Here is a 22,083-nt window from a genome sequence, read left to right on the forward strand (position 1 = left end):
GCAACGCGCCCTCTGCTGGTTCTTGCCTCTAACTGCACTGCAACAGTGAGCGTTGAAGTGACGACATCGAACATGCAGAGCTTTGACAGATAAGGTGGTCTCAGGACTTACATCCCCGTCTGGCAGGCTGGGGTCTCTGAAGCGGACTGTAGCTGATCTAGACCTCCTTCTCGCTCCTCCTTCTCCGGCCGACTCAGATCTCCCATAGTCCTTCAAGGGAGACGTGGGGTAGAAGCGCTGGCCCTCTACAAACATAAACATAATAAACTGTAGGCTATATAACTATTTTATAACTGTATAACAGCACAGAATTGTTTTTCGAAATAAAACAGTTATAATAAGTAAAGTTTCTAAATTAATTCCACCTGCCCCCTGGTCTTTTGACCTTGACTATCTGTCTGTCATAGGTCTCACATCTAGACATTATATATAGCATATATCACCTGAGCCATAGCCAGCCTCCAGGTCGCTGGTGTGCAGGGTGGAGGCTGAGGTACTCCGGACCCCTGAGGAATTACGCAGCCTCTGGCTCTGCAGCTGAGAGATAGACTCCTCCAGATTCTCCCTCAACTAGAGAGGGGGAGGGAGGGGGAGGGAGGAAGGGAGGGGGGAGAGGGATAGACAGGATGTACTAGAGAACTTCTGACAATGTGTTGACTGAGTTTTACAGCACACAACCTTCATGTATAAAATGAGACGTGGGCAACTGAAACTAAACAGTTGCAGACATTACATTTTTGACAATGTTTTACTTACTGCTGCCATGGCTTCTGCCTGGTCATCTGTGTGCTCTCTGTATTGCCCCAGCATCCGGTCCACTTTGTTCAAATTCCTACTAGTGTCCTAGAAGGAGAAATTAGCCATTAGTGCTGGCTATAATGGTATTAGGAAAGACAATTCGTATGCAAAATATTCGAAAGGTTTTGATTGGTTTCAATAGATTAATCTGTCACATGTTGTTTGTAAATAACAAGGCAAATATTTCTCCATACACAGTTCTTGACTGCCATTAGCAGGGAAAAGAAAGGAGACTAGCCTACCTGTAAAGTACTCGCCAAGGTGTTAATTTTCTCAGAAATGCCTGCAGCATCAGGACCTGTTCTGTGACTTTCCCGTCGCAGTCTGGAGCTGGCATCCCGCCCCCGTGACCGTGATCTCAGCCCCCTCGTCCGGTCAAAGGCGTCTGACTCGCTGGAGGATTCCATTGTTTTGGTCAGGGGTAGCCTTTAAAAAAAAAAACTTTACTGCTGAGATTACTAATCGCTGATTAGCAATTTAACTAATCAGATTAGCTAGCTAGCAAACTGGAAAATTTAACGTTAGCTAGTTGCATCTCATCTTTATGACAGTTCGTTTTCTATTCAAACTCAGTTAGCTGTACATTTTTGAATAACTAGCTATGAGTATGGAAGCTAGCTAGCTAACGTTATGACTGTTAGTAAATCAGATAGAAAACTGTCTAGCTAACATTAATAAAACTGGGCTAACTATGGCTAGCTAACGTTAGCTAGCTAAACCAGCCTAGCTAAACAATTTTTAAAAAACTGGTTTTATTTGGAACCATCGGTAGCTAGCTAACTCAACTAAACACACTCTCAATATATTAGCTACACTTACCAGCATGAATTAGCGACATAGAAACCGTTAACAAGTCACTTTAGCAAGTGACAACTGAATAGGGACAAGCCAGTTTCTCTCTGCTATGGCAACTTGAACTGGCCGCCAAGAACAGGAAGACAACAAGAGCTGAACGGTTTCAAATGACGTCGGGAGTTGTAGTTTTTAAAGTTACCTCAGTGACGGAATTATGTGTGAATCACATTCTTGAGAACTACATTGTCCGAAACTTGCTCTGGGGACATGCATATTGCGCCACTGCGACCGCTCTTTGGATTACAGCGCAACGCCTCTAGTTAGTAGGAGGCTACTGATATAATTAAGAAGATAAGAAGATAAGACTTTGTTTGTTTATTTTATGTAGGCTAGCCTATGCCTGTTATCTATAGTCTACAAAATGATAATGATTATAATTTATTGACAATTAATCATTATAATAGGTTAGTAGCTCAATTAATGAGTAGGCTGATAATATTGTGAACTTTAGCACACATTATTACATTTTAGTCATTTAGCAGACGCTCTTATCCAGAGCGACTTACAGGTAGTGAATGCATACATTTTTTATACTGGCCTCCCGTGGGAAACGAACCCACAACCCTGGCGTTGCAAGCGCCATGCTCTACCAACTGAGCTACAAGACATGATTGTAATGTGGTGTTTTAAGGATATTTAGATGCTTTAGCTTTATGATATGAAATTGTATTTGTAGGATAGCCTATATACTTTATAAAATAGCCAACAGACCATGAGGTAAAGAAAATGCAATATCTTAAATTCCCCTACTTAACACAAGAGTGTCTCAGAAGTCTGTTGTAGACCCAATCCTTAAAAAGCAAGACTAAATCCACACCGCAGAGAGTATCCCCAAGCATCTCCTCTCGCCGCTCTCTCACACGACACGGAGAGTCAGCGGCCAATAAGAAAACTCAGTATAATTACACTGGGACGAGTCGAGTTCATGTGCTGACATTTATGACATAAACAAAGTAACGTGCTTCAACTTCAGTTTGCCGCGGGCGTCAGGTGAGAAGGTATCCGTCAGTGCCTGAAGTGCTTTGAAATTACTTTAGATATTTTTTTTAAGAGATGACTGAAAACGACCGACACCGCTTGCAGGTGATAACATGTGCGCTGTTTACCCTCTTCACGTTACCTATCAAAACCTTGGGGGACTCCGACTCCTGCCCCACTGATTGCGAATGCTCAGAGTGGAAGACTTACACTATCTCCTGCTTTGACATTGATGTCATTCCCACATTTCCTGCAAGCACAGAGACAATGTAAGTATCCGTTTATACATGCTTATTAGGATTGATGTCTCAGTGATATTGAGCTGTGTGTTTGTGTGTGTGTGTGTGTGTGTGTGTAAAAAATGAAGAAAATACAGGATTGAACTGTATGATTTTGAGATATATTCAGAAATTAAACTTCAGAAACTATTACCCTATATGTACAAAAGTATGTGGACACTTGAAATTAGTGGATTCGGCTACTTCAGCCACACCCGTTGCTGACAGGTGTATAAAATTGTGCATACAGCCATGCAATCTCCTTAGACAAACATTGGCAGTAAAATGGCCTTACTGAAGAGCTCAGTGACTTTCAATGTGGCACCGTCATAGGATGCCACCTTTCCAACAAGTCAGTTTGTCAAATTTCTGCCCTGCTAGAGCTGCCTCGGTCAACTGTAAGTGCTGTTATTGTGAAGTGGATACTTCTAGGAGCAACAACGGCTCAGCCGCGGAGTGGTAGGCCTCACAAGCTCACAAAACGAGACCGCCGAGTGCGTACAAATCATCTGTCCTCGGTTGCAACACTCACTACCGAGTTCTAAACTACATCTGGAAGCAACGTCAGCACTAGAACTGTTCGTTGGGAGCTTCATAAAATGGGTTTCCATGGTCGAGCAGCCGCACACAAGCCTAAGATCTGGAGCAGTGGAAACGCGTTCTCTGGGGTGATGACTCATGCTTCACCATCTGGCAGTCCGACGGACGAATCTTGGTTTGGCGGATGCCAGGAAAACGCTACCATAGTGCCAACTGTAAAGTTTGGTGGAGGAGGAATAATGGTCTGGGGCTGTTTTTCATGGTTCGGGTTAGGCCCCTTAGTTCAGGTGAAGGGAAATCTTAACACTACAGCATACAATGTCATTCTAGACAATTCTGTGCTTCCAACTTTGTGGCAACAGTTTGGGGAAGGCCCTTTCCTGTTTCAGCATGACAATGCCCCCATGCACAAAGCAAGGTCCATAGAGAAATGGTTTGGCGAGATCGGTGTGGAAGAACTTGACTGGCCTGCACAGAGCCCTGACCTCAACCCCATCTAACACCTTTGGGATGAATTGGAACGCCGACTGCAAGCCAGGCCTAATCGCCCAACATCAGTGCCCGACCTCACTAATGCTCTTGTGGCTGAATGGAAGCAAGTCCCCGCAGCAATGTTCCAACATCTAGTGGAAAGCCTTCCTAGAAGAGTGGAGGCTGTTAAAGCAGCAAAGGGGGGACCAACTCCATATTAATGCCCATAATTTTGGAATGAGATGTTCGACGAGCAGACTTTCGGTTATGTAGTGTATATAGACACAGAGATAATCAAGCACTAGATCATCTAAATGACTTCATAGGCTATTATTTTCAAGAGATATAGCCTTTAGTCAGTAAATGTGTAAGGACAAAATTAACACATCATTGATTAAACAAGTGAGCAAATCAGTTTCTCTGAATCAGCATTGTTTGTTATCAGTTTTTCCCAAAAACATTTCAATAACCTTTTAGTGTTAGGGTTTGTCATTGTGTATTGGCTGCAGAGAAAAGAGAGGATTGTGGCTTTGATATTAATACCTCTATTAAAGTATATACCTATTTTGCCCCTGAATCCTTAACGTATTATCCTGCTATTATTCCTTTATCTGCACATGCCAGAGCATCCTAAACGCTGTGACACTGAAAGTGGCCAATGAGTGGCACTGGGGCTTTGCTAGGGACTCTGGGTAAAGAGTCAGGATTTGGAGATCTCTGGCTCTGGGGCTGCATCTTAAATGGTACCCTATTCCCTAAAGTGCACTACGTTTGACCATAGGGCTCTGGCCAAAAGTAGTGCACTCTATAAGGAAAAGGGTGCCATTTTGGACGCAGCTCTGGTCCTGTCTTGGGTGAGAACAGCAGGGCAGACAAGAAGGCCATGTCCACTTCACAGGATAATTATCGTCATGATAACTTTATTTGTAAAGCACCATTGTCTGGAGATGCACTCATGAGTATCAGATGTCACAAAGCAGAGGGAGATATCTTTGGTAGGCTATTGTGCAAAAGCGACCATTTCATTCCTTACTCTCTCTTATCCTTCTGGTGACTGGGGCATCTGGTGTGTCAGGCATGGGGAGGCATCAGGGAGGGCAGGGCAAGGGTTTGTGGGGCATGGTGGGTCTACAGCCCTCGTCTGGCTGTGCAGGTTTAGGTTCAACAATACGTGTGATAATCTACATTCTGCTCCAGTTTGTTTTACCAGTATGTTGAGAAAACATTCCTCTGTTACCCATTCTTCAACCGTCCCCCTCCTCCCCCAGCCACCATCTCACGGTCTCCCCAGGACACCCATCACATGAAATTATGCTCTAATCAGTGCCCCAATTCATCTGCCCAGACGCCCCCGCGATGCCACCGCATTCTTCACCCTCGCATAGCTTGCCCAAGCCCACCAGGAAACAAAAGACTAAAAAAAATATCTCCCAAAATATCTCAAAAAGTTGAATACAACCCAGCCCAAAATAGCCATCTGGCAACCTGTGTGTAAGAAAGGGATGTTCTGATAGTTTAGGCATGAAGATGTTGTACTGTACACACTGACAGGGGCACAACGTTGGAGCTGAACACAAGGTCCCTGTCTCTTTTGTGTTACCACTGTGGCTAGGTCCCTCTCTCTCTCTCAATTTCAATTTCAAATTTAAGGGGCTTTATTGGCATGGGAAACATATGTTTACATTGCCAAAGCAAGTGAAATAGATAATAAACAAAAGTGAAATAAACAATACAAAATGTACAGTAAACATTACACTCAGAAAAGTTCCAAAAGAATAAAGACATTTCAAATGTGATATTATGTCTATAAACAGCGTTGTAACTATGTGCATGTACTTAAATTACAAAAGTCTCTCTGTCTCTCTCTCTGTAGTACTGCTGGTTCCCTACAAGAGGTTGACATATCAGCACATTGTCGATTGTTTCTTGTAGTGCATGCTAATAAAAAGTGTGTACCATATCTTTGTGAGTGCACGTGCAGATGTGTGTGTGTCACAGGGGTAAACCTGAATAGAGTACTCTCTGTCTGTGTGTGTGGGGGTGTATTTTTGCAGGTCTTGTCCATTCGTTGAAGAGCTAGATAAGAGGTAGAGGTACGGTGGAAAGGAAAGCAGAGACACACTTTAAAAGCCTGTGTAGCGTGACTGCTAGCTCTCCCACACCAGACGCTGGGCCTGCTCGATGCACTCAAATACAATATTTACTTTTCACAGCACATTTCTCAAACACCCAGAGACAGAGTGCCATTTGAGAATAATTAGGGATATTTTTTTTTTTCAAGAGAGGGAAAAACCCACAATAACTTCAGTCTCCTAACACTGGAATTCTTGGATTCATTCTAGAATGAGAACTTATTTAGATCCAGGTATCCATTGTCTATAAATCCCACATAGATTGTAATTAGGGGTGAGATTGACTAATTTAGCTATTAAGAATCGATTCCCAAATGATTCCCAAATGATTTTTAAAGTAGTCACTGTGTGTCTAAAGGGTAATTAATTAATTATAGGAAATTACCATGACTAATAATTATAAGCACTGAACTGTGTAGTATGTAAAGAAATAGAGCCTGTTAGAATTAATTAATGACTTCAAACTGTAAACTATTTGTATTTGATCATCTGTTTATTAAGGTTTAGGAAAACAAACATTATAGTCACAAAAGCGATATTCATAGTTTTTTCATTACTTTCTGCTCAAAATACAGTTACAGTAACAGAAAAACAAACGGAAGAGGAAAAACACTGAGCCCAGGCACTACATAACCTAACACTTGATGACAGGTAGTGGTGGAGTACAGATTGAGGGTTTATCCTAGGCCTACACCAGTGGAGGTCAGTGACGATTTTTTCTTCATGAGCATGGACTTATTTCTATTATAGCATATTGGATGACTGTCATTCGTATTCCATTCACCCAGTTCAATGGAACAGCGATAGGTTTAGGCTACTACATGATACTCAAAATGTCCCTATACCCATCATGAGGTTGCTACAACCTAGCCTATGAATGACATTTTACAACGTAGGTGCACACAGGTCGAGAGGAAGATTTGAGGTGACAGACAGTGACACATGGAAAGACAGTGACACATTCAGTACCCCCTTGCACACTCTTGCCTGCATCTAGCTGATCTAGGGTGTAATCATTAGGCACACAGTTGCAAACGAGAGTTTCTATTGGACAAATTCAGGTACTGTATGTTTATCCCCGTTTCGTTTCGTTTGCTTCCATTTAAGAAACATTTTTTAACAGAATCGTCTGAATGAATACACCCCTGATCACGCGTAAACACAGTTCACTTTCATAGCAGCCACATTGTATTCCTTCTCGCATCTATACGCTCTCCCCCTCTCACCTTTTCCCTTCATTTGTGGACTTCAATGCACAACACATCAGCTGTATGTGACCAGGCGAAAAAACCTTTCCAAGCCAAACCATATCAAAACCGCTACACACAGCCCACATCGTTGTCACAATATTAGCTAAAGTAACGTCATAGGTAACATAGCTAATAGAACTAACGAGTTAGTAAACCCGCTACAATCATGCAGTAACCTTACAGTGTATAGTCAGTACGCAGTTTAGTACTTGTACCAGCGGGCCCCGGTGGCAATAAATTAGTCAAACTGAAAGTGAAAAACAAAATACAGTCTCTCTCTCTTTCTCTCTCTCTCTCTTGCGTTTCCTTCATTTTTGAAGAAATTATCATTGTCTTTGTCTCTCTTTGAGACAACTACTCACCACATTTTGAGCAATGCAGTGTTAGCTAGCTGTAGCTTGTGCTTTCAGTACTAGATTTATTCTCTGATCCTTTGATTGGGTGGACAACATGTCAGTTCCTGCTGCAAGACCTCTGATAGGTTGCAGGATGACCTCCGGAAGTTGTCATAATTACTGTGTAAGTCTATGGAAGGGGATGAGAACCATGAGCCTCCTAGGTTTTGTATTGAAGTCAATATACCCAAAGGAGGACGGAAGCTAGCTGTCCTCCGGCTACACCATGGTGCTACCCTACAGAGTGCTGTTGAGGCAACTGTAGACCTTCATTGCAAAACATTATATTATTATTATTTAGTATAGTTTTATCTAAAAATGATAACTTCTTTAATGTTTTACAATGTTTATTTTTACGAAATTCACTGAGGAGGATGTTCCTCCCATTCCTCCTCTGAGGAGCCTCCACTGGCCTCCACTTTACATGATTAGGGACACTTTTAGGATTTTAAGATTGAGTACAGTTTGAGGTTGTACACTGCCACTTACTAAATAATTAAGGCCAATCATTAAGTCCATAAATAATCCCAGTATTGCACCATCATTCTACAGAGAGAGAAAGAGAGAGAGAGAGAGAGAGAGAGAGAGAGATCTCATAGTAAACAACACCAGCCATGTTGTCAGCCCCTCTGTTCTGACACCTTTATAAATTACGAGGGTTTTCCCCTCTTCAAACCTTCTCTACTGACTTTGTTTGTTTTCACAGCTTCCTCTCTTGAATGACAAATTGAGGGAGTCATTTTCCCCTAAGGCCTGTAGGATGCTGATGGTCTACCCTCTGTGCCTCCAGTGTAACACTGGGCTGATTATTATGGTGTGTGTGTGTGTGTGTGTGTGTGTAGTAGGTATCCAGTGAAATGACTCAACACATTGTGATGGTGTATGGTGATGGAAGTCTGCTCTGTGTACCTCTGTTTGTTTGAATTTGTCAAAGCGCTGCCGTGCTCTACGCTGCCACTGACGAACCCCCTGATGAACCGCCAGCTCTCAGCTCTGAATTAGTCTATTGTTTCACCAAATTGTTCTGGCATGTCACCCCCCGCCCCCTTGTCCCATCGTCCCCTGTTTCGATACAATCTTTCCAAATTAGTAAAGATTGGTGTTAAAATAGTTGTCACATGGGAGTAGAGAAGGGTAAAGGAAAAGTTACATGAATGTCACACATGCTTAGCAGAGAAGTGCAGGTGTTCTGAGCAGACACTTAGGCACAGTGAAGTAGGTCTATGGAGTGTACGGCTCCATTACTATCTGAGTCAGAAGTCTAAAGAGGATCTCCCTTTTCGTTGGCTGAAATTATTTTGGGGAAATGATCTACTGAGGGAACTATTTATCCTAGTGAATAGCATTTAAATAGTGTTTCTTATATAGGCTTAAACTGATACTAGGGGCTCAATTTAATCCGTAGTGCTGAAGATCCGCACTGTAGCGCGATTGACATTTAAAGGTTCTTTCCGATTGAGCCGACATATGCAGCGTTTACTGTGAAGGCAGTCTCTGCGAACATGGGAACATTGCCTTTACATTTCTATTGCGCTATGGCGCAGATCTTCAGCACTACAGATTGAAACAAGCCCTAGGTCCAATAGCTAGCTCAACTACCTCCACTACGATGAACTATTGCAAAAAAAAGAAAAAGTGTGATAAACCACTAATAAACCACTTTTTAGTAATAAAACATTATAACCCAGTGTGTTTACCCCCAGCCCCCAGGTCATAGGTGTAAGCAGGGCCAGACGTTGTTTGGTTTGGCTGAGAGCTGAGGGGTTAGGTCCAGGTCCACTCCTACATACTCAGACCCAACGTTTTGTTTTCCCCTCATGTTCCTATGACAGGGTTTACACCATACACTTCAAAGAACCCTTTCATCCAGCCCTGCATTGCATGGAGAGAAAACCTAGTAACCAGAAACATACAGTCTATCTACCAATGTTGGTCTGGAGCCGACCCGGGTTAACCCCGGCCGAGGCCTACTTCTCTGTATGTTAAGGATTTTGTTTGATTCTATAACAAATTTGTAATACTGACAATTCTGAAATCAAAGCAATCGACAGTCTTTGGAGTGTTGATGAGCTCGTACCCTCACTTGCCCTCTTTCTTTGTCTCCAATCCATGTTTCTCTCTCTTTTCACTGTTGGGTCTACTTTTCAACTCCAAGATGAATCCATGTCTTCAGCACTCTTGCGTTTGTCTGCTCTGTTGCACGCACAGTTTACAGTATACAAAGTGTATGATGAGTGTTTTCAGGGCATGCCTATAGTCTCTGCAGACTGACTGAACCAGCACAAGGACAGGGTTGGGGTTAATACCACAAATTCAATTTCCTCTCCCTGTAAATTCCATTTAATTAATTTCAAATTCCAGGTCTGTCTTTAAATTCAGAGATAATTCAATTCCTCTCAATTCCAATGATTCATTTCCCAATTCAATATTATCCCCAACAATTCCACAAATTCCAATTTGAATTCAATTCCCTCAGGCTTTCAGGATGATCATGTCACTGTTCAGACAGCCTAGCTTTACTTGAAACATAGAAATACAAGTTCAATTGAATTAAACTCAAATTCTCCACTTCATCAGTGAATTCAATAATTGAATTGGAATTTATTGGAATGACCCTAACCCTGCACAAGGAGATCTATTATGTTAACATAAGAGCCAGGGATTAGTGCAATTTACGCAACTGACCGCAATGGGCAGGGGGACATTTTGAATAAGTCTATAGCTTATCATTACAGATTGTTATTGTTACAGATATGATAGCTACACTGGAGGAGGAAGGTATAATGCTATTGATTGAAATACTATAGCATTTTCTTTCTGTACCAATGGGTTCAAACAACTGTAAATGTAATCTTAAATTTGTCAACTTTACATGGATCTGTAAACTTTATATTGATCAGTACTCCTGTATGTCTCTTCCCAACACAGTCTCACACTCAATTCGTGTGTCACGTTCGTTTATTGACGGGACAGACCAAGGCGCAGCGTGATATACGTACATGTTTATTCAACTAAATAAACACACGACAAAACAATAAACGAAACAAACCGTGAAGTAGATACAACAAACCTTAACCGGAACAAGATCCCACAACTAGACAGTGCCAATAGGCTGCCTAAGTATGTTCCCCATTGAGAGACAACGAGCGACAGCTGCCTCTGATTGGGAACCACACCGGCCAACATAGAACTATACATACTAGATCCCACACATAGAAAAAGCACAACAAGGAATATACACACCCTGACTCAAAATACACTGCTCAAAAAAATAAAGGGAACACTAAAATAACAGATCCTAGATCTGAATGAATTAAATAATCTTATTAAATACTTTTTTCTTTACATAGTTGAATGTGCTGACAACAAAATCACACAAAAATGACAGTCTGTTGGTGGATGGAGCGAGACATGATGTCCCAGATGTGCTCAATTGGATTCAGGTCTGGGGAACGGGCGGTCCATAGCATCAATGCCTTCCTCTTGCAGGAACTGCTGATACACTCCAGCCACATGAGGTCTAGCATTGTCTTGCATTAGGAGGAACCCAGGGCCAACCGCACCAGCATATGGTCTCACAAGGGGTCTGAGGATCTCATCTCGATACCTAATGGCAGTCAGGCTACCTCTGGCGAGCACATGGAGGGCTGTGCGGCCCCCCAAAGAAATGCCACCCCACACCATGACTGACCCACCGCCAAACCGGTCATGCTGGAGGATGTTGCAGGCAGCAGAATGTTCTCCACGGCGTCTACAGACTCTGTCACGTCTGTCACGTGCTCAGTGTGAACCTGCTTTCATCTGTGAAGAGCACAGGGCGCCAGTGGCGAATTTGCCAATCTTGGTGTTCTCTGGCAAATGCCAAACGTCCTGCACGGTGTTGGTCCTGCACACCTGTGGACGTCGGGCCCTCATACCACCCTCATGAAGTCTGTTTCTAACCGTTTGAGCAGACACATGCACATTTGTGGCCTGCTGGAGGTCATTTTGCAGGGCTCTGGCAGTGCTCCTCCTGCTCCTCCTTGCACAAAGGCGGAGGTAGCAGTCCTGCTGCTGGGTTGTTGCCCTCCTACGGCCTCCTCCACGTCTCCTGATGTACTGGCCTGTCTCCTGGTAGCGCCTCCATGCTCTGGACACTACGTTGACAGACACAGCAAACCTTCTTGCCACAGCTCGCATTGATGTGCCATCCTGGATGAGCTGCACTACCTGATCCACTTGTGTGGGTTGTAGACTCCGTCTCATGCTACCACTAGAGTGAAAGCACCTCCAGCATTCAAAAGTGACCAAAACATCAGCCAGGAAGCATAGGAACTGAGAAGTGGTCTGTGGTCACCACCTGCAAAACCAGTCCTTTATTGGGGGTGTCTTGCTAATTGCCTATAATTTCCACCTGTTGTCTATTCCATTTGCACAACAGCATGTGAAATGTATTGTCAATCCATGTTGCTTCCTAAGTGGACAGTTTGATTTCACAGAAGTGTGATTGATTTGGAGTTACATTGTGTTGTTTAAGTGTTCCCATTATTTTTTTGAGCAGTGTATAAGAGTCCCCTGAGTCAGGGAGTGACATCGTGCAAATATGTACAAAAAGTATTTCAGCAGATTTTGTGCGTTTTTATGTGTTGTTGTGTTGCTTAATTTGTGTGAAAAGACTTTTCATAGGAAAAGACACACATTTTTGTGCGACTTCATTCATAGGAAAATACATTTTTTGGAGGCAAACTTCGGAACAATCTTTTGAAAGTTATTAGAGCAATGCATGATGGGCAATGGTGTTCTACACTGTCTTTTTTTGTGTCCCACATTTATTTATATAAAAAAAGAAACGTGTTAACAACTCAATATTGTTAATCAACCAGGTTGTCACCAAAATAATTATAATATAATAGTAGCCTTACGTAGTTTTTTATTTTATTAATGCCAATACTTTTTTCTATGCTTGTTTTCGCTTAATACTTTGGGATACTGCTGCACTTGTAGTCAGAAAGTCCCTTTTTTTGAGTAGGCAACAGTAGGCCTACATGGTTTTCTTCATAACTCATTTCATATTTCGTGGAGCCTACATTACACAGTTTTCTTAATAATGCATTTAATACCAGGCTCCACTTTTTCGTGTACATTACACCATTTTATACATTTTACATTTTACATTTTAGTCATTTAGCAGACGCTCTTATCCAGAGCGACTTACAGTTAGTGAGTGCATACATTTTTCACAAGGCTAAGTCGAATTTTAAGAGGGTTGGCAGATTGGAAAATAAATAAATACATATACAGTGGGGAAAAAAAGTATTTAGTCAGCCACCAATTGTGCAAGTTCTCCCACTTAAAAAGATGAGAGAGGCCTGTAATTTTCATCATAGGTACACGTCAACTATGACAGACAAATTGAGAAAAAAAAATCAGGAAAATCACATTGTAGGATTTTTTATGAATTTATTTGCAAATTATGGTGGAAAATAAGTATTTGGTCACCTACAAACAAGCAAGATTTCTGGCTCTCACAGACCTGTAACTTCTTCTTTAAGATGCTCCTCTGTCCTCCACTCGTTACCTGTATTAATGGCACCTGTTTGAACTTGTTATCAGTATAAAAGACACCTGTCCACAACCTCAAACAGTCACACTCCAAACTCCACTATGGCCAAGACCAAAGAGCTGTCAAAGGACACCAGAAACAAAATTGTAGAACTGCACCAGGCTGGGAAGACTGAATCTGCAATAGGTAAGCAGCTTGGTTTGAAGAAATCAACTGTGGGAGCAATTATTAGGAAATGGAAGACATACAAGACCACTGATAATCTCCCTCGATCTGGGGCTCCACGCAAGATCTCACCCGTGGGGTCAAAATGATCACAAGAACGGTGAGCAAAAATCCCAGAACCACACGGGGGGACCTAGTGAATGACCTGCAGAGAGCTGGGACCAAAGTAACAAAGCCTACCATCAGTAACACACTACGCCGCCAGGGACTCAAATCCTGCAGTGCCAGACGTGTCCCCCTGCTTAAGCCAGTACATGTCCAGGCCCGTCTGAAGTTTGCTAGAGTGCATTTGGATGATCCAGAAGAGGATTGGGAGAATGTCATATGGTCAGATGAAACCAAAATATAACTTTTTGGTAAAAACTCAACTCGTCGTGTTTGGAGGACAAAGAATGCTGAGTTGCATCCAAAGAACACCATACCTACTGTGAAGCATGGGGGTGGAAACATCATGCTTTGGGGCTGTTTTTCTGCAAAGGGACCAGGACGACTGATCCGTGTAAAGGAAAGAATGAATGGGGCCATGTATCGTGAGATTTTGAGTGAAAACCTTCCATCAGCAAGGGCATTGAAGATGAAACGTGGCTGGGTCTTTCAGCATGACAATGATCCCAAACACACCACCCGGGCAATGAAGGAGTGGCTTCGTAAGAAGCATTTCAAGGTCCTGGAGTGGCCTAGCCAGTCTCCAGATCTCAACCCCATAGAAAATCTTTGGAGGGAGTTGAAAGTCTGTGTTGCCCAGCGACAGCCCCAAAACATCACTGCTCTAGAGGAGATCTGCATGGAGGAATGGGCCAAAATACCAGCAACAGTGTGTGAAAACCTTGTGAAGACTTACAGAAAACGTTTGACCTGTGTCATTGCTCCTGAGTGGCGCAGTGGTCTAAGGCACTGCATCGCAGTGCTAACTGTGCCACTAGAGATCCTGGTTCAAATCCAGGCTCTGTCGCAGCCGGCCGCGACCGGGAGACTCATGGGCGGCGCACAATTGGCCCAGCGTCGTCCAGGGTAGGGGAGGGAATGGCCGGCAGGGATGTAGCTCAGTTGATAGAGCATGGCGTTTGCAATGCCAGGGTTGTGGGTTCGTTTCCCACGGGGGGTCAGTATAAAAAGATATGTATTCACTAACTGTAAGTCGCTCTGGATAAGAGCGTCTGCTAAATGACTAAAATGTAATGTAAATGTATTGCCAACAAAGGGTATATAACAAAGTATTGAGAAACTTTTGTTATTGACCAAATACTTATTTTCCACCATAATTTGCAAATAAATTCATAAAAAATCCTACAATGTGATTTTCTGGATTTTTTTTTCTCATTTTGTCTGTCATAGTTGACGTGTACCTATGATGAAAATGACAGGCCTCTCTCATCTTTTTAAGTGGGAGAACTTGCACAATTGGTGGCTGACTAAATACTTTTTTTCCCCACTGTATATATTACTGTTTTGGTATCGCTGGGTATTTGATTGGGGAATGGGGATACATTTTTATGATGGGAAATTATAATACACACCATAATACACACATGCACACAAACACTCACACACATACTGTATACACACACTCACTTTGTTTGTACTCATGTTATAGCCAACTCTTGAGTTTTGTATGAATTGTTTTTAATAAAATATTTGTATCTAGTTGTCATGTATTCATTATCTTTAACTGGTTAAATGTTTGTAGTTGACTTATTTCAGTAATGATTAACATGGTTAAATAGTCGTAAATCTCTGCTCTATTTAGCTTTTGGTATTTTTGGCATTTTTATACATATTCTGTTTTGCTAGATAACACACATTATTTGTCTACCCATATGATGTGGATCATTGTCAGGTTATTTGATATATAAGCTTCAGCAACAAATAAACACCATGGTTGTAATAACACTTTAAACAGGTAGTTTGTAAATGTGTACAATGTGTTTGTTTTGGGTCTTATGTAAATTAGACAGTCATAGAGGATTTTCTTCTGAATAACTGGTCCGGGCATAGCACTTTCCATTCAGCTTCAGGCAACACTTACAACCTGGAATTAAAATTGATTTTTTGGGGGTTTGTATCATTTGATTTACACAACATGCCTACCACTTTGAAGATGCAAAATATTTTTTATTGTGAAACAAACAAGAAATAAGACAGAAAAACTGAAAACTTCAGCGTGCATAACTATCACCCCCCCACAGTCAATACTTTGTAGAGCCACCTTTTGCAGCAATTACAGCTGCAAGTCTCTTGGGGTATGTCTCTATAAGCTTGGCACATCTAGCCACTGGGATTTCTGCCCATTCTTCAAGGCAAAAATGCTCCAGCTCCTTCAAGTTGGATGGGTTCTGCTGGTGTACAGCAATCTTTAAGTCATACCACAGATTCTCAATTGGATTGGGGTCTGGGCTTTGACTAGGCCATTCCAAGACATTTAAATGTTTCCCCTTAAACCACTTGAGTGTTGCTTTAGCTGTATGCTTAGGGTCATTGTCCTGCTGGAAGGTGAACCTCCGTCCCTGTCTCAAATCTCTGGAAGACTGCAACAGGTTTCCCTCAAGAATTTCCCTGTATTTAGCGCCATCCATCATTCCTTCAATTCTGACCAGTTTCCCAGTCCCTGACAATGAAAAACATCCCCACAGCATGATGCTGCCACCACCATGCTTCACTCTGGGGATGGTGTTCTCGGGGTGATGAGAGGTGTTGGGTTTGTGCCAGACATAGCGTTTTCCTTGATGGCCAAAAAGCTCAATTTTAGTCTCATCTGACCAGAGTACCTTCTTCCATATGTTTGGGGAGTCTCCCACATGCTTTTGCCGAACACCAAACATGTTTGCTTATGTTTTTCTTTAAGCAATGGCTTTTTTCTGGCCACTCTTCCGTAAAGCCCAGCTCTGTGGAGTATACGGCTTAAAGTGGTCCTATGGCCAGATACTCCAATCTCCGCTGTGGAGCTTTGCAGCTCCTTCAGGGTTATCTTTAGTGTCTTTGTTGCCTCTCTGATTAATGCCCTCCTTGCCTGGTCCGTGAGTTTTGGTGGGCAGCCCTTTCTTGGCAGGTTTGTTGTGGTGCCATATTCTTTCAATTTTCTAATAATGGATTTAATGGTGCTCCGTGGGATGTTCAAAGTTTCGGATATGTACTTCTCCACAACTTTGTCCCTGACCTGTTTGGAGAGCTCCTTGGTCTTCATGGTGCCCCTTGCTTAGTGGTGTTGCAGACTCTGGGGCCTTTCAGAACAGGTGTGTATATTTTGAGATCATGTGACACTTAGATTGCACACAGGTTGTCACGACTTCCGCCGAAGTTGGTGCCTCTCCTTGTGTGGGCGGCTATCGGTGGTCGTCGTCACCGGTCTTGTAGCTGCCACCGATCTACGTTTCTTTTTCTATGTTGTTTTGTCTTGATTGTACACACCTGGTTCCCATCATGTTATGATTATTTCCCTATTTAACCCTCTGCTTCCCTCATGGTTTTGTGCCTGATTGTTCTTTGTTTGGTGTTATGTACTGCTGTGAGCATTTGTATTTCCCTGCGTGGAAATTAGATGTATTGCTTTTCTGAGTTGTTATTTACTCAGTTCTGTGTCCTGCACCTGACTCCGTCCTACCGCTGCACACTGACACCTGACACAGGTAGACTCTATTTAACTAATTATGTGACTTCTGAAGGTAATTGGTTGCACCAGATCTTATTTAAGGGCTTCATAGCAAAGGGGGTGAATACATATGCACGCAACACTTTTCTGTTATTTATTTTTTAGAATTCTTTGAAACAAGTTATTTTTTTCATTTCACTTCACCAATTTGGACTATTTTGTGTATGTCCATTACATGAAATCCAAATAAAAATCCATTTAAATTACAGGTTATAATGCAACAAAATAGGAAAAACGCCAAGGGGGATGAATACTTTTCCAAGGCACTGTAGATATATCAATGTAATTCCACCCAACACAATGTTGAAAAACAAAATGCTTCCCACCACTAGATCACATAACTAGACGTGAGCTGGACGTGATCCCAATGCTGCCACCAATGTAGCGGAAGAAAGTGAAAGCTGCAACAGGGACTCTAACCAGGGCTCATACAGTGAGGGAAAAAAGTATTTGATCCCTCTGCAAAACATGACTTAGTACTTGGTGGAAAACCCTTGTTGGCAATCACAGAGGTCAGACGTTTCTTGTAGTTGGCCACCAGGTTTGCACACATCTCAGGAGGGGTTTTGTCCCACTCCTCTTTGCAGATCTTCTCCAAGTCATTAATGTTTCGAGGCTGACGTTTGGCAACTCGAACCTTCAGCTCCCTCCACAGATTTTCTATGGGATTAAGGTCTGGAGACTGGCTAGGCCACTCCAGGACCTTAATGTGCTTCTTCTTGAGCCACTCCTTTGTTGCCTTGACTGTGTGTTTTGGGTCATTGTCATGCTGGAATACCCATCCACGACCCATTTTCAATGCCCTGGCTGAGGGAAGGAGGTTCTCAACCGGTATATGGCCCCGTCCATCGTCCCTTTGATGCGGTGAAGTTGTACTGTCCCCTTAGCAGAAAAACACCCCCAAAGCATAATGTTTCCACCTCCATGTTTGACGGTGGGGATGGTGTTCTTGGGGTCATAGGCAGCATTCCTCCTCCTCCAAACACGGCGAGTTGAGTTGATGCGAAAGAGCTCCATTTTGGTCTCATCTGACCACAACACTTTCACCCAGTTTTCCTCTGAATCATTCAGATGTTCATTGGCAAACTTCAGACGGCCCTGTATATGTTATTTCTTGAGCAGGGGGACCTTGCGGGCGCTGCAGGATTTCAGTCCTTCACGGCGTAGTGTGTTACCAATTGTTTTCTTGGTGACTATGGTCCCAGCTGCCTTGAGATCATTGACAAGATCCTCCCGTGTAGTTCTGGGCTGATTCCTCACCGTTCTCATGATCATTGCAACTCCACGAGGTGAGATCTTGCATGGAACCGCAGGCCGAGGTTGACAGTTATTTTGTGTTTCTTCCATTTGCGAATAATCGCACCAACTGTTGTCACTTTCTCACCAAGCTGCTTGGTGATGGTCTTGTAGCCCATTCCAGCCTTGTGTATATCTACAATATTGTCCCTGACATCCTTGGAGAGCTCTTTGGTATTGGCCATGGTGGAGAGTTTGGAATCTGATTGATTGATTGCTTCTGTGGACAGGTGTCTTTTATACAGATAACAAACTGAGATTAGGAGCACTCCCTTTAAGAGTGTGCTCTTAATCTCAGTTCGTTACCTGTATAAAAGACACCTGGGAGCCAGAAATCTTTCTGATTGAGAGGGGGTCAAATACTTATTTCCCTCATTAAAATGCAAATCAATTTATAACATTTTTGACATGCGTTTTTCTGGATTTTGTTGTTGTTATTCTGCCTGTCACTGTTCAAATAAACCCATCATTAAAATTATAGACTGATCATTTCTTTGTCATTGGGCAAACGTACAAAATCAGCAGGGGATCAAATACCTTTTTTCCTCACTGTACATGGCAAAGTGAGCTCTAACGGCCAATGCCATGAAAGACAAGTAGGCCTCTAGGCAGAGGCAGTAGGCCTACAATAACTTGTTACAATAGCCTAAGTATATAACATGATTGACACAACTGTAATAATCATCATGAAAATGCCTTGGAAGTGCCATAGGTGTAAGCCACATAATTCATTATGGTATCATGTAGTAAACAAAAAAGTGTTAACTAAATATATTTTATATTTGAGATTCTTCAAATAGCCAAGCTTTGCCTTGTGTCAAGGGGTGCTGAAGGTGGGTGTGGTGCATGAATCAAGCGCAGGACGCAGAAGCTCAGTCCAAAAGACTTTAGTGCAATATTCACGTAGAAAATAAGCACAATAAGCCCGAAGGCTAAATAACGGCGCACACAGGCGTCAAACAAACGGCGCACTAACATGTGCGAAAAACCTCTCCAAAACACTGGAGGGAAGTACGTAGCTCCAACACAAAACAGAAGAGCAATCACACACAAAGACAAACACACACAACGAGAACTAAATAGGACACTAACGAGGACTAACAAGACACAGGTGTACAACATCAAGACAAAACCAAACGAACATGAAACATAGATCGGTGGCAGCTAGTACTCCGGGGGACGACGACCGCCGAAGCCTGCCCGAACCAGGAGGAGGAGCAGCCTCGGCCGAAACCGTGACAGTACCCCCCCCCTTGACGCGCGGCTCCAGCCGTGCGCCGACCCCGGCCTCGGGGACGACCAGGAGGACGCGGAGCAGGGCGCGCAGGATGGTCCCGGTGGAACTCCGACAGGAGAGATGGGTCTAGGATGTCCCTCCGCGGCACCCAGCACCGCTCCTCCGGGCCGTACCCCTCCCACTCCACGAGATACTGGAGACCCCCCATCCGGCGTCTTGAGTCCAAGATGGACCGAACGGTGTACGCCGGAGCCCCCTCGATGTCCAGTGGGGGCGGAGGAGTCTCCCCTATTTCATTGTCCTGGAGTGGACCAGCTACCACCGGCCTGAGAAGAGACACATGGAACGAGGGGTTAATATTCTTATACTCAACAGGTAGATGTAACCTATAACACACCTCGTTCAATCTTCTCAGGACTTTAAAGGGCCCCACAAACCGCCAACCCAGCTTCCGGCAGGGCAGGCGGAGGGGTAGGTTTCTGGTAGAGAGCCAGACTCGATCTCCGGGTGCGTACACCGGCCCCTCACTGCGGTGGAGATCGGTGCTCGCCTTGTGACGAAGGACGGCCCGCTGCAGGTGGACGTGGGCAGCGTTCCACGTCTCTTCCGAGCGCCTCATCCAATCATCCACCGCAGGGGCCTCGATCTGGCTCTGCTGCCAAGGTGCCAGAACCGGCTGGTAACCTAACACACATTGGAAGGGGGTTAGGTTGGTAGAGGAGTGGCGGAGAGAGTTCTGGGCCATCTCGGCCCAGGGAATGTACCGTGCCCACTCCTCCGGCCGGCCCTGGCAATACGACCTCATAAACCTACCCACATCCTGGTTGACACGTTCTACCTGCCCGTTACTCTCCGGGTGGTACCCTGAGGTAAGGCTAACCGAGACCCCCAACCGCTCCATGAACGCTCTCCAAACACGGGAGGTAAACTGGGGGCCTCGATCAGACACTATATCCTCGGGTACCCCGTAATGCCGGAAGACGTGGGTAAATAGGGCCTCAGCGGTCTGTAGGGCAGTAGGAAGACCCGACATAGGGAGAAGACGACAGGCCTTAGAGAACCGGTCCACAACGACCAGGATGGTGGTATTCCCCTGAGAGAGGGGAAGGTCTGTCACAAAATCCACCGAGAGGTGGGACCATGGTCGTTGTGGAACGGGCAGGGGTTGTAACTTACCCCTGGGCAGATGTCGGGGCGCCTTACACTGGGCGCACACCGATCAGGAGGAGACATAAACCCTCACATCCCTAGCCAAAGTGGGCCACCAGTATTTAGTGCTAAGGCAATGCACTGTCCGGCCAATACCCGGATGTCTAGAGGAGGGTGACGTGTGAGCCCAGTAAATGAGTCGATCCCGAATCTCGAGCGGAACGTACTTCCGACCCTCAGGACACTGTGGAGGGCTGGGGTCGGTACGCAACGCTCGCTCGATTTCGGCATCGACCTCCCACACCACTGGTGCCACAAGGCAAGACTCCGGTAGTATGGGAGTAGGCTCAACGGACCTCTCCTCCGTGTCATACCGCCGGGACAGCGCATCTGCCTTACCATTCTGGGACCCAGGGATGTACGTGATTTTAAATACGAACCTGGTGAGAAACATACTCCATCGAGCCTGGCGAGGGTTCAGTCTCCTCGCTGCCCGGATATACTCCAGGTTCCGATGGTCAGTCAAAATGAGGAAAGGGTGTTGAGCCCCCTCAAGCCAATGCCTCCACACCTTAAGGGCTTGAACTACAGCTAACAGCTCCCTGTCCCCAACGTCATAGTTACGCTCCGCCGGGCTGAGCTTTTTTGAGTAAAAGCACAGGGGCGGAGTTTAGGTGGCGTGCCGGACCGTTGAGAGAGAACGGCCCCTATACCAGCCTCAGACGCGTCTACCTCAACCTGAAAGGGTAATGCGGGATCCGGATGCGCCAGCACCGGAGCCGACGTAAACAGGTCCTTCAGTCTCCTAAAGGCCCTGTCCGCATCAGCTGACCACTGCAGGCACACCGGACCCCCTTTCAGAAGGGACGTGATGGGAGCTGCCACCTGTCCAAAACCCCGGATAAACCTCCGGTAGTAATTTGCAAAGCCCAAGAACTGCTGCACCACTTTTACAGTGGTTGGAGCGGACACACGATCCACCTCCATTCTCACCCCTGACGAGGACAACCGATAACCCAAAAAGGAGACCGACTCCTGGAAAAACAGACATTTCTCTGCCTTGACATATAGGTCGTGCTCCAACAGTGTAACGATCCCGGCAGTCTGAGTCGGGTCCTGTCTGGTGACTAGTTTTTCCTGTTCGTGATCTCCAGTTTCCCGAGGGTTCGGGAACGCTCCGGGGAGCTCTCTTGTTTTCCGCACCTGCATCCCATCAGCAATCTGCACACCTGGTCCTGATCATCACCCTTCTTAGGCTCTGGCCAAACATCCAGTTCCTGCCGGATCGTTA

General features: G+C 44.4%; 2 protein-coding genes across 3 annotated transcripts in view; one reads left to right on the forward strand and one right to left on the reverse strand.

The window, feature by feature from the left end:
• Positions 1-1,713, reverse strand: part of LOC121552565 (centrosomal protein of 128 kDa) — a 28,483-nt gene extending 26,770 nt beyond the window's left edge. For both annotated transcript variants that reach the window (XM_041865518.2, XM_041865519.1), the window contains exons 1-5: positions 1,618-1,713; positions 1,041-1,224; positions 757-843; positions 444-570; positions 112-245 (exon numbers count right to left, since the gene is read on the reverse strand). In XM_041865518.2, the coding sequence (XP_041721452.1) occupies positions 112-245; positions 444-570; positions 757-843; positions 1,041-1,205 (513 nt within the window). In that variant the 5' untranslated portion in view covers positions 1,206-1,224; positions 1,618-1,713. The remainder of the gene's footprint in view (positions 1-111; positions 246-443; positions 571-756; positions 844-1,040; positions 1,225-1,617) is intronic.
• A 993-nt stretch (positions 1,714-2,706) lies between these two features.
• Positions 2,707-22,083, forward strand: part of LOC121552802 (thyrotropin receptor-like) — a 46,503-nt gene continuing 27,126 nt past the window's right edge. The window contains exon 1 of the mRNA XM_041865847.1: positions 2,707-2,900. Within this exon, the coding sequence (XP_041721781.1) occupies positions 2,707-2,900 (194 nt within the window). The remainder of the gene's footprint in view (positions 2,901-22,083) is intronic.

This window comes from Coregonus clupeaformis, chromosome 36 (genome assembly GCF_020615455.1).
Source record: "Coregonus clupeaformis isolate EN_2021a chromosome 36, ASM2061545v1, whole genome shotgun sequence".
NCBI classification, from domain to species: Eukaryota; Metazoa; Chordata; class Actinopteri; order Salmoniformes; family Salmonidae; genus Coregonus; species Coregonus clupeaformis.